Source organism: Mastigoproctus giganteus, chromosome 4 (assembly GCF_048544385.1).
Source record: "Mastigoproctus giganteus isolate SK-2022 chromosome 4, ASM4854438v1, whole genome shotgun sequence".
Classification (NCBI taxonomy): Eukaryota; Metazoa; Arthropoda; class Arachnida; order Uropygi; family Thelyphonidae; genus Mastigoproctus; species Mastigoproctus giganteus.
The window spans coordinates 119,659,024-119,676,460 of record NC_143578.1 but is presented as its reverse complement, the minus strand read 5'-3'; the positions used below and the strand labels follow the sequence as shown (position 1 = coordinate 119,676,460).

At 36.8% G+C, this 17,437-nt stretch overlaps 1 protein-coding gene across 2 annotated transcripts in view; it reads left to right on the top strand.

Moving 5' to 3' along the window:
* LOC150087021 (lamin-like) overlaps nt 1-17,437 on the top strand; it is a 328,582-nt gene that overhangs the window by 50,445 nt on the left and 260,700 nt on the right. For both annotated transcript variants that reach the window (XM_090372908.1, XM_090372909.1), the window contains exon 2: nt 9,125-9,257. In XM_090372908.1, coding sequence (XP_090229034.1) covers nt 9,125-9,257 — 133 coding nt within the window. The remainder of the gene's footprint in view (nt 1-9,124; nt 9,258-17,437) is intronic.

The following is a 17,437-nucleotide window of genomic DNA, read 5'->3' as shown; positions in this document are numbered from 1 at the left end:
AGCGATCGCGAAACCGCGAATTGCGGGGGTTTACTGTATACATGTGAGTTAAATTTATGGAGTACAAGTAGGTAAATTTATACTAGATTGGTAAAGAATACACACACACACACACACACACACACACACACACACACACACACACACACACACACACACACACACAAGATAATATTTCACAAAATACTTATTGTTGCATATCTACAGTCTGGTTGACTTTTTTAGGATCAGCCACCTAGACTGAAAGGAAAAATAACAATAAGGAGATCTCTCTTTCTGTGATAATCAATATGCAGTATCGGATTACCAATATATTAATATTGGCTAAAGGTTAAGTACTGGTATAAGGTTTTTAATTTTATATAAAAAAATTATATGTACAGGAACTCCCTGACTTACATAAGTCGGAATTTCCCCCATGCTTGTGCAGCACTCGCAACTGTGCATTCTGAATTCATTGAATCAAAAAAGAAATGTTTGATGAACATGTGAATAGAATTATTTATTGTATTTATTCAATTTTTTATCTCATGCACAGGAAAAATTACAAAAGAATGTAATTTAAAAAATTTCAAAATTATAAAATTACAAAAAAAAAAAAAAAAAAAAAAAAAGGAGAGGAGACAGGCATAGCATCAGTAAGTTTTACCTCTCGAGTATTGTTGCCAGAATCGACTTCTTCAGCTGATAAGTACTCCGCCTGCGGAGGTTGAGGGCTGTGGAAATTTAGAAGGGATCGGCCACTCAACCTTACGAAAAAACATATTAATGGATGACTGTACGGTCGCTTTTTTTCTTTTCATCGTGGATTTCTTTGTAGCAAGTAAGCATATCATTCACCCCTCTGTTAACTTTTAAGAATAATTTGCTGTCAGGATCCATCTTCTCAAACCTCACTATTGTGATGCAATTTCACAAAATGCCATTGCCATCTCTCTGGTGATGAAGCGTCTTGGCTCCTCATTTGAGCTTGAGCTTCATCAGCATTTTCTTCTTTCACTATCGCTGCCTGCAAGTCAATAAGTTCGTTAGATAATTCCTTCTCTTCTTCCTCTATTAACTCCTCCACGCCTAGGACAACAAACTCCAACTGAAGTAGCTCTGCAACCTTTACAATCTTATCTGTAACCTCTTCATATGATTTGTCTTTTTCAAATCCTTCGAAGCCTTTTACGTGCTGGGCATATTTTTTTCCATGTGCCATTTAAACAACTTTTAGTAAATTCTGCCCTTATTTAATGTTTAAGATGGCATGGTAAATATTGTAAGATTTCCAAAAGTCTCTTAACGTAAATTTTTTCTCATCATCTACTGCAGACAATGGCTGAGCAACTGTTGTGCGTAAGTAGTATGCTTTTAAATTCGACATAACACCCTGTTCCATAGGTCAGGGTGTTATGTCGAATGAGTGAAGTCATATTTGGTGGTAGAAATATGACTCTCACGTTCAAATTGAAATCATCTAGATGCATAGGATGTCCAGAGCATTATCTAATAGAAGAAAAATCTTGAAAGGAACGTTGTTGTCTTTACAAAATTTTTCAACCTCGGGAATGAAGAAGCCTTTAAACCAATCTCTCAAAGAGAGAGATATTGTTATCCATGCTCTCTGGTTCGATCGGAAATGCACAGGTAGGGTGGCTTTATTGATGCCCTTAAATGCACGAGGATTTCCAAAATGGTACGCAAGCAGTGGTTTTAACCTGTAATCTTCCCCTGCATTAGTGCCAAGCAAGAGCTTGGCCCTATCTTTTGATGCCTTGAAAACTGGCATTGTATTTTCCTCTTTGGCAATGTATGTTTGATCTGGCATTTTTTTTCTAATACAGAGCAGTCTCGTCAACGTTAAACATTTGCTGCGTTGAATAGCCGTCTTCATCAATAATTTTTCCAACCCATCACAAAATTTCCCTGCAGCTGCAGAATCAGCACTGGCGACTTCACCGCATACTTTAACGTTGTGGAAACCAGCACAATGCTTGAACCTATTAAACCACTTGTTGCTTGCCATGAACTTGGGTTTGGGTTCGCCATATTTCCTTAATATCTTTATAAATACTTGTTGCTTTTGCTTGAATGGTCATTAGACTCAGGGGCACTCGCTTCTGAATCTGGTGCTTCCGTAGCCAGGTGGGAAGGGGCAACAGTGTGTAGCACATGCTTCTTGATTAGACCGGGGTTCGAGCTCGTGACCACCAAATATGGAAGATGTGGAAAGGTCAGGGAATGACCTCCCCATATCCCCGGAGCAATATGGCCTTAGTTGCTAATGCTCCTAAAAGCCTAGGCGCCTCCGTAGCCAGGTGGGAAGGAGCAGCAGTGCGTAGCACACGCTTCTTGATTAGACCAGGGTTCGAGTCCGTCACCACCAAATACGGAGGATGCGGAAAGGTCAGGGAATGACCACCGCATATCCCGGAGCAATATGGCCTTAGTTGCTAATGCTCCTAAAAACCAAATAACAACAAATCCTAAAAGCCAAATAACAAACAAACAAGCTTCTGAATCTGATTTTCCATCCCTATTATTAACAGCTGTTCCATCTTCGATATAGCACCTGAATGCTGCTTTGTGATCACTCTTGATCCTTTGACATGTTCTTTTATATGCGCACTGTCATTTACAATAGTATTCACTGTTGAAGCAGCGAAACTTAATTTCCTTGCAATAGATGACAAACTTTGTCCTACTTCATATTTTTTAATTAGTTTCATCTTCATTTCTAAATCAATTTTGTTTTGTTTTCTGGCACTACCACCATTTGCACTTTTCATTGGTCTCTTTCCCTTCATAATTGTAATATGTAAATAGGATTGAGGAGAAGATTCTGAAAATTTGTTTTTTTATATGATTGAAGATTCAGTTAAGGGAACACATTTCACCATAATAGCGTAAAAACCCACACAATTCCAGTTATGGGTATTATAGAAAATGCAGTAGCATCTAGTTTACTAGATGCTACTGCATTTATTAATTAGGTGCACTAACAGAAAAGCTCAATAAACCAGAAAGTGCAAATTGTTTTTATTGTTTTTTGGTCGTGACCTCCAGAAACGTGGTTTAGAAAAATATCACATTCAAATACATTCAAAATTGATTCTTATAACGGGAACATATGGTAATGATGAAAGGTTAGTGCAATTTCCATTATAAATATGACCTTTTAGAAAGATAAATAAGTTAGTATTTGAGTGAAATTTTCAACTTCCAAGGACTTGGAACGAATTAGAGAAAAAAAAAAAGTGTTATTGGGTTCGCATTACGATATTTTCACGATACTTCCACTTATTCCTATGGGATACAAAATACGTTTCCACGATTTTTTTTTTAAAGTTTGCACCAGCCAGAAAAATCTTACATAAAGTTGAATTTCTATAAGTCGAGTATTACGTAAGTCAGGGAGTTCCTGTATTATAAAGTGTATGCATTGTGCACATTATCATTTCATTGAACCAACACATAAATTTACCTATATGTACTCATTATATTAAATAGGTACGTCTGTCAGTTGTTCACTACTCTCAGCCAATACAAAATACATGTAATCTAACATAAGATATTATACTTTACATTGTAGTCTTAGTGTACATATTGTTGTGTCAAGAAGCCTATAATTCTGTATGATAACAAAACTCTTTGTCGTGTGTTGCCTTTTATAATCATCCATTAGTGTGTCTCGTATGAGACTGAAACAGTAGTCTGCCAACATTTTTGACTCCATTTTCCCTGATACTTTTTTTCTATTTGAGAAATATCTTGGTGAAACCTTTCACCACGTTCATTGGAGACAGCTGCAAAGTTTTCAAGAAAAATGTCTAAATGGGAATGTAAGAAATGAAGCTTTAACGGTAGGTCTTGGTTTTCAGTCATTAACCTACAATATTTGAAAACTGAGGGTGACGAGTACTTTCAAAGCACATATCTGAGTTTTTGAACATATTTCCTTCGAGAATCTGTCAATTACTTCAGGGAGGAAACTGATGCCAACCAGTGAATTATTGTAATTCACTTTGCCAACTTTCGTTTCATCTGAAAACTTAGACATAAAGCTTAATATGCCTTTAGCAATATCATTAATAAATATAGAAAACAGTATTAGGTCCAGCACCAAACCCTGGGAGGATTTCTCTAATAACATTAGGCTGAGATGAGCAGTGCCCATTTATAACCATTCCATCTTCTCCTATTTAACCATCCCTTTATTCATAACAGTAACTCACCCTTAATGCCAAACTGTTCTAATTTGTATAGAAGTCTTTCATGTGTAACAATATTGAAAGGTTTTCTGAATTCCAAGTATATGATGTCTGAATTATATTTTGCATCCAGTTCCTTTGTTACTATATCGTAGTATCTAATCGGATTGCTCAGACAAGGTCACTCCTTAACAAATCCATGTTTTTACTCTAGTATAACTGCTTTTCTGTCCAAATGGTTCTGCATTACTTCTTTAAAAAGTGACTGTTATTTTTCCTGGAACAGAAGTCAAGCTAACAGGTCTGTAATTATTCATGTCACCCTTTGTTTTCCTTTTGTGAATTGGGGATACATTTTAACATAATCGGTCCACAAGGACCTTCCCTGATTCTAAAGCCATAATGATAATTATGGCTAAGGGTTTGTTTACTTGCTTTGCTGCCACCCTTAATATAATTGGCTATGTCCCATCCACCCAAAGTGCCTTTTTTATGTTTAGTTTCAACAATTTATCTTCCACTTTCCTCTTAGTTATCAATTCTTTAATTGTGCAGGCACACATGAAGTTTTCTGAACAGTGCAGATGGGCTGCAAGAGTAGCTCATGGTGTCTGGTCAATGATATACAGGAATTTTTTTAGCAGGGATAAGGAGGTGATTATTCCCTTGTATAAGGCAATGGTCAGGCCACACCTTGAGTACTGAATACAGGTCTGGAGGTCTCATTTCAAGAAGGATGTAGAGCTGCTGGAACGAGTACAGAGAAGGGCAACAAGATTAGTGAATGGAACATGGAACAAAGGGTTGCTCTTACGAAGAAAGGCCTAAGTTTTGCAAATTACAGTGTCTGGAGACTAGGCACCTGCGAGGTGATCTTACTGAGGTGTATAAAGCCTTGAATGGTTTGAGCATGCTCAATGCTGATGGGATTCTTCCTCTTGCTGAGAATAATCACCTGAGAGGGCATTAATTCAAATTGAGGAAAGACAGATGTAGGATAGATGTGCGGAAATTTGCCTTTAGACAGCGGGTAGTTGGTTGGTGGAATAGACTTCCATCCCTTGTTGTGGAAGTTTATAGCCTAAATAAAATTAAGGCTCAGCTGGACAGGGATCTTGGACGAACGGAGGGGTGAAATGGGAGTGGTTTTTTTTTTTTTTTTTTTGGGCTGATGCTGCATAAGCTTGCTTTCTTGCATCATATGCCTCTGCTAATGCTAATGCTAATCTCTCCCTTCCGAAAATTAACAGTCTTCTCTCCCGACAGCCTCACGCTCTCAGTACGTGAGCTGTACGTTAAATGGTATTTTTATTCCCCTACAGGAATCCAAGCATGCAGCACCATTAATGCCACACAGTGCGGTGTGGCTCTGATGGTGAAGGCCTTCGGAGAAAGAAAATTGTTTTGTTTCATATAATTGTACTGCCACGTGATTTTGCTTGTAAAACTACCGATGCGAATCGTTCAAGTACCCCCCCCCCCCGCAACTTCCTATAAACAATTTTTTTTTGTTTACAGGAAGTTCTGACTCAGTTATTGCAACACCACTGGAGTTGCAATAACTGAGTGAGATGAATGACTCAATTATTGCAAAATTATGTGATTATAGCAGCTTGATGAATATAATTTGGTTTTAGGTTGATTTTAAATTGACTTTATTCAAATAACAGTTAGGGGAACAGTGATGAGGGCCAGCAGGAGGAATTTGCCACAGGGTGCCTTTTTACGGGGGGTACTGTGTGGTGCCAGATGACACTATTTTTTTAAGGGTATATATTGCATTGCCTCCGGAGGGGAATCCAGAGTGTGTGCAACGGGGGAAGTGAGAATGTAAACTTCGGGGGTGGGTACATGTAGTATTTTTTTTATTATTTAATATTTGCAACATATGTTCCTGGTTATTCATCCACTAAAACTGTTAAAGATTCCAAAACTTCATTTTGAACTTCTCCCTCAACCACTATACAAAGCCGGATCTTGACCATTGAGGCTATCACATTTTTGTTCCTCTAAAAAAAAAAGAAAAAAAAATACATTACGTGGACGTCGATTATGAAATTTTGACGAGGTCAAAGAAGCAGAGCACAAGTTGCTTCACGAATTGAATCCAGTTTGCACTTAGAAGCGTGTGGGCAGATGTGAGAAGTGTTCTGAAAATCAAAGGTTCCTTTTCTCAGTATAATAAAAAAATAAATTTCTTTTACTTTTTGGCTTACAATCTACACAACGCGATATATTCAATCACAGGGCTCACCATCTGGTGAGTATGACCTTGGCACATACAGGGTTCTGAGCTGGATATCATCATTCTTCCCTTTCATGGTGATTTCCTTCTACTTCTGACTCTTGTTTTCTCTCTCTCTCTCTCATTCAGGATAACTCAGAATTTTTTTTTTTTTTTTTTTTTTTTTTGGCTGCAGCAAAAGCCTCAGACTTCCTTGCACCATATGGCTAATAACAATATTGCCTTAGATACTAATGCACTAACTGTTTCTTTCATAGCGTAATTCTGTGTAGTTTGGCTTCCTTTGCTTTCCTACCGCTTGGTGGTGCGTAGGAAAATACAAACCCTGTTTTGGCGGTCTGATTTCAGATTGTAGCCTACAAACGAGGTTTCCACATTTTTACTTCCACCGTTACGTTTAAAGTCTTTCGTTGCTGTTAGATGGCGTTTGTATTCTAACCAGCTGTTTTTGCTACATTTTTGAAAGATATATTTGGAGTTTGGATAGAGTGTATTATTATGGCTGATCCTAGACTTAAACAGATAAAAATTAAATCAGGGGTGGTTAAAAGGTAAGGGTTGTTAGTTATTAATTTTTTGAGCTTCACAACTTCCACTATTTTGGTGAACAGAAACATTTTTATAGCGGTAATAGTTTCTTTCAGAATAATTATCAGCTTTTAGAATCTAAGGAATATATGATGAGGGACAGATAGGGTGTAATTTGGATTATGTCAGTTGGCCAGATCGTTATTTTTAGAACTAAGTGGTGAATATCTCAAAAAATAATGATCTTTTTCTGTTTTCTGTTACTATATTTTACGGTGTATCTTAGACCATTATGCGACAAGATGGTTGGGTTTATGGGCCAATTTGCATGTTGTGCAGTCTGAAAAATATAACAAAAACAACTAGTCATCTTGTGATAGCCTGGTATTAGGTAGTAATTGAGGGAAAAAAAAAAATAATAATATATATATATTAACCCGGGGGCTCGCATCTGGTGAGTGTGGGCTTGGCACACCCGGGGTCCCGAGCTGGATATTGTCGTTCTTCTCTTTCTTGGTGATTCCCTTCTACTTTTGACTCTCTCAGGGTGACTTGGGAACTTTTTTTTTTTTTTCCTGGTGCGGCATAAGCCTTAGGCTTCCTTGCACCATATGGCTAATAATAATAATAATAATAATAATAACAGTAACTCACCCTTAATGCCAAACTGTTCTAATTTGTATAGAAGTCTTTCATGTGTAACAATATTGAAAGGTTTTCTGAATTCCAAGTATATGATGTCTGAATTATATTTTGCATCCAGTTCCTTTGTTACTATATCGTAGTATCTAATCGGATTGCTCAGACAAGGTCACTCCTTAACAAATCCATGTTTTTACTCTAGTATAACTGCTTTTCTGTCCAAATGGTTCTGCATTACTTCTTTAAAAAGTGACTGTTATTTTTCCTGGAACAGAAGTCAAGCTAACAGGTCTGTAATTATTCATGTCACCCTTTGTTTTCCTTTTGTGAATTGGGGATACATTTTAACATAATCGGTCCACAAGGACCTTCCCTGATTCTAAAGCCATAATGATAATTATGGCTAAGGGTTTGTTTACTTGCTTTGCTGCCACCCTTAATATAATTGGCTATGTCCCATCCACCCAAAGTGCCTTTTTTATGTTTAGTTTCAACAATTTATCTTCCACTTTCCTCTTAGTTATCAAAAGTCATTAAGTTTCCCTTAGAATTTGACACAATTCTGGTATTCCCTTCCCAAAACACTTCCTGATGTGTGAATGTAGATGCAAAATACCTATGCAGTTCGTCATCAGCATACCTAACAATGGGATCATCAACAGTTAAACCATTCATGTCTTGTGGACCAATGCGATGTGATTCATCCTGTTCCTTTTAGTGTTTACATAAGTAAAGAAGTCTTTGCTGCTTTTCTTTGATTTGCCATAGATTTCTCATAATTTGTCTTGGCATGCCTAACCTCCTTTGTGACTTGATTGCAGACTAGTTTATATCTACTGTAGGCATCTGTATCACCTGATAATTTTTCATCAGTTCATCTGACATCCATTTTGGTCTAATAAGAATTAGGTCTAAAAAGCTTGGTAGCTTCTATATTTACATCACTGAATGCTTCCCATTTAGAATTTGCTGTTGGTAACATTGTCGGTAGATCCTACTGCATAGAATTTAAAAACTGTCTGAGGCTATTGTAGTCACCTTTATGAAAGCAAAAGCTATTGCTGATGCCAACTGTTTAACATCAGTAGTGGTCTGCAGTTAATCGTCATTCAGACATTTCACTCCACAAACATGATGCAAATTTCAAAATGTTCAGCAAGACGAAAACTTGAAATGACTAGTGCAATATACTTGACAGAAGAGTGGTTAAAATGGGAGAGCAGTAGTATATGCATTTGTTTTGATCATAGTTTGAGCCCACATGACTTTTAAATACAGTGATTGTTCTGTTGTCAAAATGATTAATTGTAAATTATTTTGTTTTTAATACATTTGTGTTCTATAAGAATTTATTCAGCTTTAAATATTTGTAGATTACTTTCCAATTTAAAATTTTTTTTCCCCCAAAATTTTGATCAATAAAAAAATCTGAGTGCACATTTTTAATCTGATATTTATCATTAAATAGAGAAAATGTAGTGAAATGAATTTTTTTTTTTTTTTTTTTTTTTAGGTTAGCTAAAAAGGAAAAGGACTTAATTACTACAGAAAAGCAACTAAAAACTTCTGAATTGATAGGGCAAGACCTGCAGAAGAGATTGAATCATGCACTAGCAGATTGTAGAAAATTAGAAAACCAGTTAAAAGTGAGTCATGTATTGTATAATAGTTTAGAATGTTTCAGAAAAAAGACCTTAATTTTCAAGAGATCACTCTTACAGAGCTGGGACTGTTCTCTAACTAGTAATTAAACAGTCCAACTACTAGATACTGCCTCAGTATCATTGTGTGTTGTTTGCTAGCAGATTTAATTGTGATATTAGTTCAATTTTTAAGAAAAGTTCATTCCATTTTAGAGAACGAAAGGATCTGCATTTATAGCAACAGTTACAGAAACATATAAAGTATTATATTAATCTTTTCTGGAGTGGTTTTTGGACCATGTGCCTGCAATGCTGAGTGAATTTTTTTTTTCAAGGAATTTACTATGTACATTAAAGCATGGTATTGTCAAAAATAAAATAAAATCAGCATTTCTTAAAAAAGAAGAAAAAAAAAATTAAAAGTCTTAAAAAATGAAAACTGATTTATTTATTTTTTCTTTGTAGCAGTATGCTGATATATGTATTATTTGATTCTGTATCAGAATTGCAGATGATTTCTTCAGTTGTGGCTTATATAAGCCTGCATAATCTCAAATCTTGCACAAAGGGCATGCTCTCCTTTGTTCCTTTTAAAAACTTTCAAACATACGAACACAGTTGATAGTATCATTTCTTTGTAGAGTTTCAAGAGAATTTGTAAATATACAGATGTAATTGATTGATACTGCATTGAAAGAACCTTCAAAATTTATACATGCCTTCATATTCCTTTGGTCTCTTACATAAAAAAATGTATGCATAGGGACATACTTATGAAAAGGCTAATATTGTATTAATACAATAAAAGTCTATCATTATGGATGCAATTTTATAATGAGAATTTTGCCATAACGAGCATTACTCAATATGTCATAATTTAATACATGTCTGTTGCAAAAGTCTCACTTACGTATGTACCCAAAAAGCAAACTAAGTTTGTCAAATGCATTATTCCCAGAACCGGCCCCAGGTCTATCTATGGAAAGGGCACCCCAGATCTGGTGTGCCCTTTCCATCTTGAAATTTCCAGTGAACCATTGAATTTTCGGGGAATTTTGCACCACCCTAAATTTTAGTGCCCTGTTCGGGGCAACTGCTTGATCTTGCTTTAAGCCGGCCCTGATTATTCTAAAAACATTCTGTACAAACAATGATATACCAACTTTGTCTTCTTGGAGGGGAGGATTGTTTGTTATTTTGTTTTTAGGAGCATTAGCAACTAAGGCCATATTGCTCCGGGGATATGCGGTGGTCATTCCCTGACCTTTCGGCATCCTCCGTATTGGTGGTCACTGGTTCGAACCCCGGTCTAATCAAGAAGCATGTGCTATGCACTGCTGCTCCTGCCCATACGGAGATGTTGGGGGAGGGCTTCCTAAGGAAGTTATTTGAGTGTAAGTTAACACAGGAAATGTCTTTAGAAGCAATGCAGTAAAATATGCATTATTTGATAATAATAAAAGCCTTATTGTCATAATTGCAGAGATGCCCTAATAAATTTTATAAACAAAATGATACTATGGAAAATTTGGAAGGTAAACAGTTTGTTAAAATAAACATTACCTTAACTTACATTTGGCTTCCAAAAAAAAATATATATATATATTTTAAATTCTGACAATATAAAAACTCAGTCAAATAATATAAATTTTTATTAAATGTACAACATTTAATAAATGTTGTACATTTAATTTTAAACTTAATTAAATTTATTGTTGTAAACTTGTTGTTAAACAACATTTTTCCAGTATTTTTACTCTAAGACATCATTATACCCAAGACTTCATTATTAGTGATGGGCACATCCAAATGAACTGACATTGCTAGTTAATCTTTTATTGTCTATTCCGTTTTATGTAAATAATTTTTACTTGCTTTGTAAAGGAAAATGAACACTCCACACTTGCTGTTGATGCAGGAAGACAAGCTAAGCGTTTCGGCAGCTAGTGAACATTTGGTTAGAAAGTTTTGTCATATTAAAGCATGCATTGCATTTGTTGGATCTAATTTTCACACATTTTTCAGTTTTCACGCAGATGATATTTACACTCCAGTGCAACTTCAGAAATATCTTCTTTCAGATACAGCTTGAGTTTCAGTAAGTGATGCACACATATTCTCTTTTTTAAATATTTTGGGAAGAATAATTTTGAATTAATAAGAAGGCATCTACAATGTTGCCCTTGAAATTAGTTCTTAAAAATTTATAATATTGTCCAGATATGGGATAAAATTACTTCTTTGAAAATATTCTTCTGAGCAGGGTAATTTTCTCTGTTATTCTGTTTAGCATCTAAGAGTGGAATGGTAATAAGCCCTTGATTAAATAAAGTGTTGAAAATAGCCTCTCACTGTTTTAATTAGAGAATTAAAAAATTCTTTAATTAGAGATTGTCTTGTAAGCTGTGATGCTGATTTGTAACATCTAATGCATTGTCATTGCTAGTCTCAAATTATGTTTCAGATTCAGCAGTAAATAAATAAGGGTGGAGTGAAACTCAACAGCTTTTCACAATCCAACAGTAATACCAAAAATGTATCTCTGCCAATTCCTGGAAGCAGTGAATTGGTTGTGTGGGAGGCCATTTTTCGAGCTAAAGGTACTTGATGACTGCACAGTGCTTGATTCTCTCGAGAGTTGCTATCTTCATTCACCTTCCACACTTCAACATCCTTTGTAAAGGAGTAAAATATAGTTACAAGCCTGAAAATTTCTGTGAACACACAAGAAGAGTCACAGCACAGATTGGCAATATTGTATTTCATGAAACCTTTGAATCTACATTGAGCTAAACTTTTCAACCCTTCCCTCCCTTACACACACACACACACACACACACACACACACACACACACACACACACACACCACGCGTAGGTGATGACGTAATATTGCATCAGCTGTTACTTCCAGCTATATAAGCATGCTCTGCAAGAGTTGCATTCCTTGCTTGGATGGCGAGTTACATGCAGTTGACGCCACGAAGAAGAACATCCTTCCTTGCTTTACGCGAGGAAGGATGTTCTTCCCATCATATCGTTTACAGAGTGTCTTGTAATCAGTCGACAGTGAGTAGATTTCTTTCCAAACTCAAGAATACTGGTTCTGCTGATAGGAAAAAAGGAACCAAACAAGTCTCTATGCCAAAACAGGACCACAGGTTGAAACACTTATGTCTTAAAAACTGTAAAGCTCCTTCGTCTAAGCTGAAAAGAGAATGGGAAGAACATACAGGAGTGGTAGAAAGCGCAGTAACAGTCAGAAGACGCCTCTTCAAAAATGGACTTGTAGCCTGTCGTCCTAAGAAGAAGCCCCCTCCTCACACAAAAAATGAAAAAGGCCCGATTAATTTGGTGTAAGGAGCATGTCAAATGGACCCCTGAGCAGTGGAAGTCAGTTATTTTCTTGGATGAGAAGAAATTCAACCTGCATTGCTCTGATGGCAGACAAACGATTTGCCGTAGACGTGGTAAAGAATACCATCCAGACTGTATGGTGTCTACAGTGAAATTCCTTACCAGCCAAATGATATGGAAGGGGGTGCATTTCGTATCACCTGCAGTTTATAATAGGTTCCGTCTGGCTGCCAATGGATACCCGGCTGTATTGGAAGGCAAATTGCTGCCAACCATTAGAGACCATTTCAAACTGCCAAGTAACTGCATCTTTCAGGACGACTCTACTCCTTGTCATCGAGCGAAAAGTATAAGTAGGCACTTCTGTAGTTAGTTTAACTTCATTTCTGCATTAGAGGTTTGACAGTAATGCGTTTACATTTGGTTGGAAGAATGGTCCATTACAACTCTTAACTGGGCAGGAAACAGCCCAGACCTGAATCCTATAGAGAACTGTTGGCATCGTGTGGAATCTGCAGTTGCCAGAAAGAAACCAAAGATCCTTCATAAAGCCATAATTCGTGTTTGGAACCACAAACTATCAGTCAGTTGATTATCTTCAGAAATTGATCTTGTCAATACCTCGATGGCGTACTGCTGTCATCAGGGCCAGAGGTGGTTGAACTAAATATTAGTTTGCACCTGGTGAACTTTTCATTTTGTTTTCCATTTAAAATGATAAACTGAAGCAAACTGAGGGCTTCTGATAACATTTCAGCCATAATTGTTGTGTTTACCAAAACTGTTGTATAAAGGTTGCAAATGCTCATTTTGGAATATTTTGAGAGCACCTCAAATATTACTTAGCTTTGCCTTAACTATTAATAAATATCTTTTGTTTATATTTCTATTTGTGATGCTAGTCATTAATGTAAAATACCATCGTGAACAAGGGTTAGAAATGTAAAATTCCTAGGCGATGCAATTTCTTTAACGCCAGAGTATATATAAAAAGTACATTTTTATGTATTAAGCATTTTAAATAATAAATAATTATAACTGTAATGCAATGTAATGTATTTATGTAATTCACTAGAGTTTTGGATATGTTCAATTGGTGGGTTTCAAAATTCATGAAAAGGAAAGAGGCACCCAAATTTTATTTTGTACACAGCAACAAGAATACCTTGTCATGGGCCTGGGTATTGGAAGAGCTGTCTATAAGCTGATTATGCCAGATTGTAGAGAGCTCTTCCAGCACTGTTGATGGCTGGAAGCTACCAGTATTATTATTACTGCTGGTATGGACAAATGATGCAAAAAAGCAAGCTTATACAGTATCAGCCAACCCCCCCCCCAACAATTTGTCTAGGTCCACCTTGAATCTATTCAAACTACACACCTCTACAAAACCTGATGGAAGTTTGTTCCAACAATCAACTAACCTCTGAAGGCAAACTTCTGCACATCTGTTCTGCACGATCTTTTGTCAACTTGAATTTGTGCCCCCTCATGTGTAGTCTTAGCAACAGAAGAATCTGATCAGCATTGAGCTTGCTCAATCCATTCAAAGCCTTAAACACCTCAATCAAGATCACCTTGCAGGCCTAGTTTCCAGACACTGCAGTTTGCAGAACAGAACAAAAGCCTTTCTTTTTAAGAGCACCCCTTTGTTACATTTACCAATTTCGTTGCCCTTTTGTGTAATACTTCCAGCAGCTGTACATACTTCCTAAAATGAGGCTTACAGACCTGTATGCAGTACTCAAGATGTGGCCTGAACATTGTCTCATACAATGGAATAATCACCTCCTTATCCCTGCTAGGAAAATTCCTGTATGTCATTGACAAAACCACATGAGCTGACTGCACAGTTACCCCCAGGTCTCTTTCATTTTACACTACCCTGAGAGTGTAGTACCACATGGTAGGTACGTTACTCTGGAGTTACTGCTACCTATATGTGGGTGCCTCCGTTGCCAGGTGGGAAGGAGCAGCAGTGCGTAGCATACGCTTCTTGATTAGACCGGGGTTCGAGCCCGTCACCACCAAATACGGAAGATGCAGAAAGGTCAGGGAATGACCACCGCATATCCCGGAGCAATATGGCCTTAGTTGTCACTGCTAAAAAAACCAAATAACAAACAAACAAACAACCCATATGCAGAAAATAATTTGCATTTATACTATTATCAGTTGCCCTTTCTCAACCCATCTGCCTAACTTTTCTAGATCATGTTGCAGTAGCATACTATTATTACTTTCATTAACCACCCTGCCAACCTTAATATCATTTGCAAACTTTGACATTAAACCTAATATGCATTCATCATTATCATTGATAAATATAGAACAAGAACAATGGGCCCAACACCGAACCTTGAGGAAATCCACTAATAACATTAGACTGCGAGGAGCAGTGTCCAGTGATTACCACTCTGTCTTCTCCCACTCATCCCTTTATCGATGGCATACAACTTGCCCTTAATGCCACACTGCCCCAATTTATAGAGCAGTCTTTTAGCATTAGCATTAGTAGAGGCATATGATGCAACAAAGCAAGCTAATACAGCATCAGCTCAAAAAAAAAATATCCCATTTCATCCATCCATTTTTTTTTCTCCAAATGTTTGCCCAGTTCTAGAATTTATTTAAGCTGTTGACTGCCACAACAGCAGATGGAAGTTTGTTCCAGAAATCAACCACCAGCTAGCTAAATGCAAATTTCCGCACGTCTGATATACACCTCAATCAGACGACTAGATTATGCAATTTGTAGAACTTAATCCTTTCTTGGTAAGAGCAACGCATTGTTCCCCTCACCAATCTTATTACCCTTCTCTGTTCCCTTTCCAGCAGCTCTACATCCTTCCTAAAATGAGGCCTCCAAATCTGTATGCAGTACTCAAGGTGTGGCCTGACCATTGCCTTATACAAGGGGATAATCATCTCCTTATCCCTGCTAACAAAATTCCTGTATATCACTGACAAGACCTCTTTTATGTGCAAGAGCATGAAAAGCTCTTTAAGTTAAACTATATGATATCAAAATATTTTTTGTATCCTGTTCCTTTTTGACCACATCACAGTATACAATAAAATTGGTAAGAGATTACCCTTTAACAAAACCATGCTTAGTCTGAAGTTAATTGTAGCTTTGTCTAGATCAGTGGTCGGCAATCAGTGGTCTGCGAGAGAACTTTGGTGGTCCGCAGAGTAATTTGAATATATTTGCAATTTTCATGTTTATTAAAATGTTTCATTATATTCTGATTCTACTTTTTTGTAATTTTTGCCTTATTACATTGCATGTTTATAAAAGGCCCAGTGCAATATCTGGTATTAGCAATGCTTTTATTGTAAAAAAATATAGAAAGCTATTTCTATTTCTTATCAATTGGCAAAAAAGAGAAAAAAACTACTTTGACCTCTGTTCTTGTCTACGCTCGGGGCAAGATCTGCGCCGCGATAAACAACACTGCTCAGCTCTCAGTAGTGCTTCTGCCGTCAACAGTCAATTTCCTCAGCGATTGTTCCATTTTGTTGGGCTTATTCAAGAAGCGAATTTTCGTCAACGCTATATTGGTGTTTATTCAATATGATATTCTTCTTAGGTAAGTGACCAGTGATATATTTTTTTTAACTGTGCACAGTGTGATATTTAATGGCATCAAAGAGCTTGAGTTTGATAACTATCTTATTTCTTGTTGGGTTTTAGATTCGAATAAAATAACCCCAATGAGTGAGAAAAAGCAAGCAAACATTTTGTGTTTCTTAGGTAGTACATCGCGTTGTCATGAGTTGGTTAATGAATCAGAGCCTCCACAGCCACCGTAAGGCATCATCAGGAAGGACATTATAACTGGAGGCGGAGAGAAGAAAAAGTTCAAAGTTTCAAGAAAATATGATGCAGACTACTTGAAGTTTGGATTTATTCAAGAACCTGGAAGTGAACTGGATCCACGGCTGCTTTGTATTATATGTTCTGAGAGTTTATCCAATGATGCCATGAAACCTTCGAAACTCATCAGGCACTTGCAGTCAAAACACTCAGATTTAGCTAAAAAGCCAGTTGAATACTTCCAAAGGATGTGTGAAAATTTGCAAAAGCAAAAAAGTTCATTAGCAACAATGATTGTTGAAGATAAGTCCCTAGTAAAATCTTATTTGATAGCACTTCAAATCACGAGATGTAAAAAGTCGTATACGATTGAAGAAGAATTAATTAAGCCTTGCTTGTTACAAGCCTGTGAAGAGGTTTTGGGGAAACAGGCTGTCCAGAAAGTGAAAGGAATTCCTATGTCTGCTAACACTGTGAAGTGCAGAATTGAAGACATTGCTGAAGATATTGAAAATCAAGTGATTGCACTTGTGAAAAATTCTATGTTTTATTCAATTCAACTTGACGAATCAACAGACATAACTAACAAGGCAGTTCTTCTTTGTTTTGTGAGGTTTGATCGCCAAGGAGAATTAAAGGAAGAACTCCTCTGTTCACTAATCTTGTCAGGTAGAACAACTGGCTCTCAAATTTTCAATGCACTTAATGGTTATTTCCAGAAACACAGTATTGAATGGAAGAAATGTGTTGGGATGTGCACAGACGGTGCTGCAAGCATGATTGACATTGTTCAGGAGTTATTGCAAAAGTGAAAGACGTTGGACACCCAGACATCTTGTTTATTCATTGTATTATGCATCGTGAGCAACTTGTGGTGAAAAGATTATCTCCTGAACTGCACGAAGTACTCTCTGATGTAATAGGTGGTAGATGATTCTCATCGACCGGTGCAATACCACCACTTTGCTTATTGGAGGCTTGAAGTGGCGAAATTCATGTTTATTCTC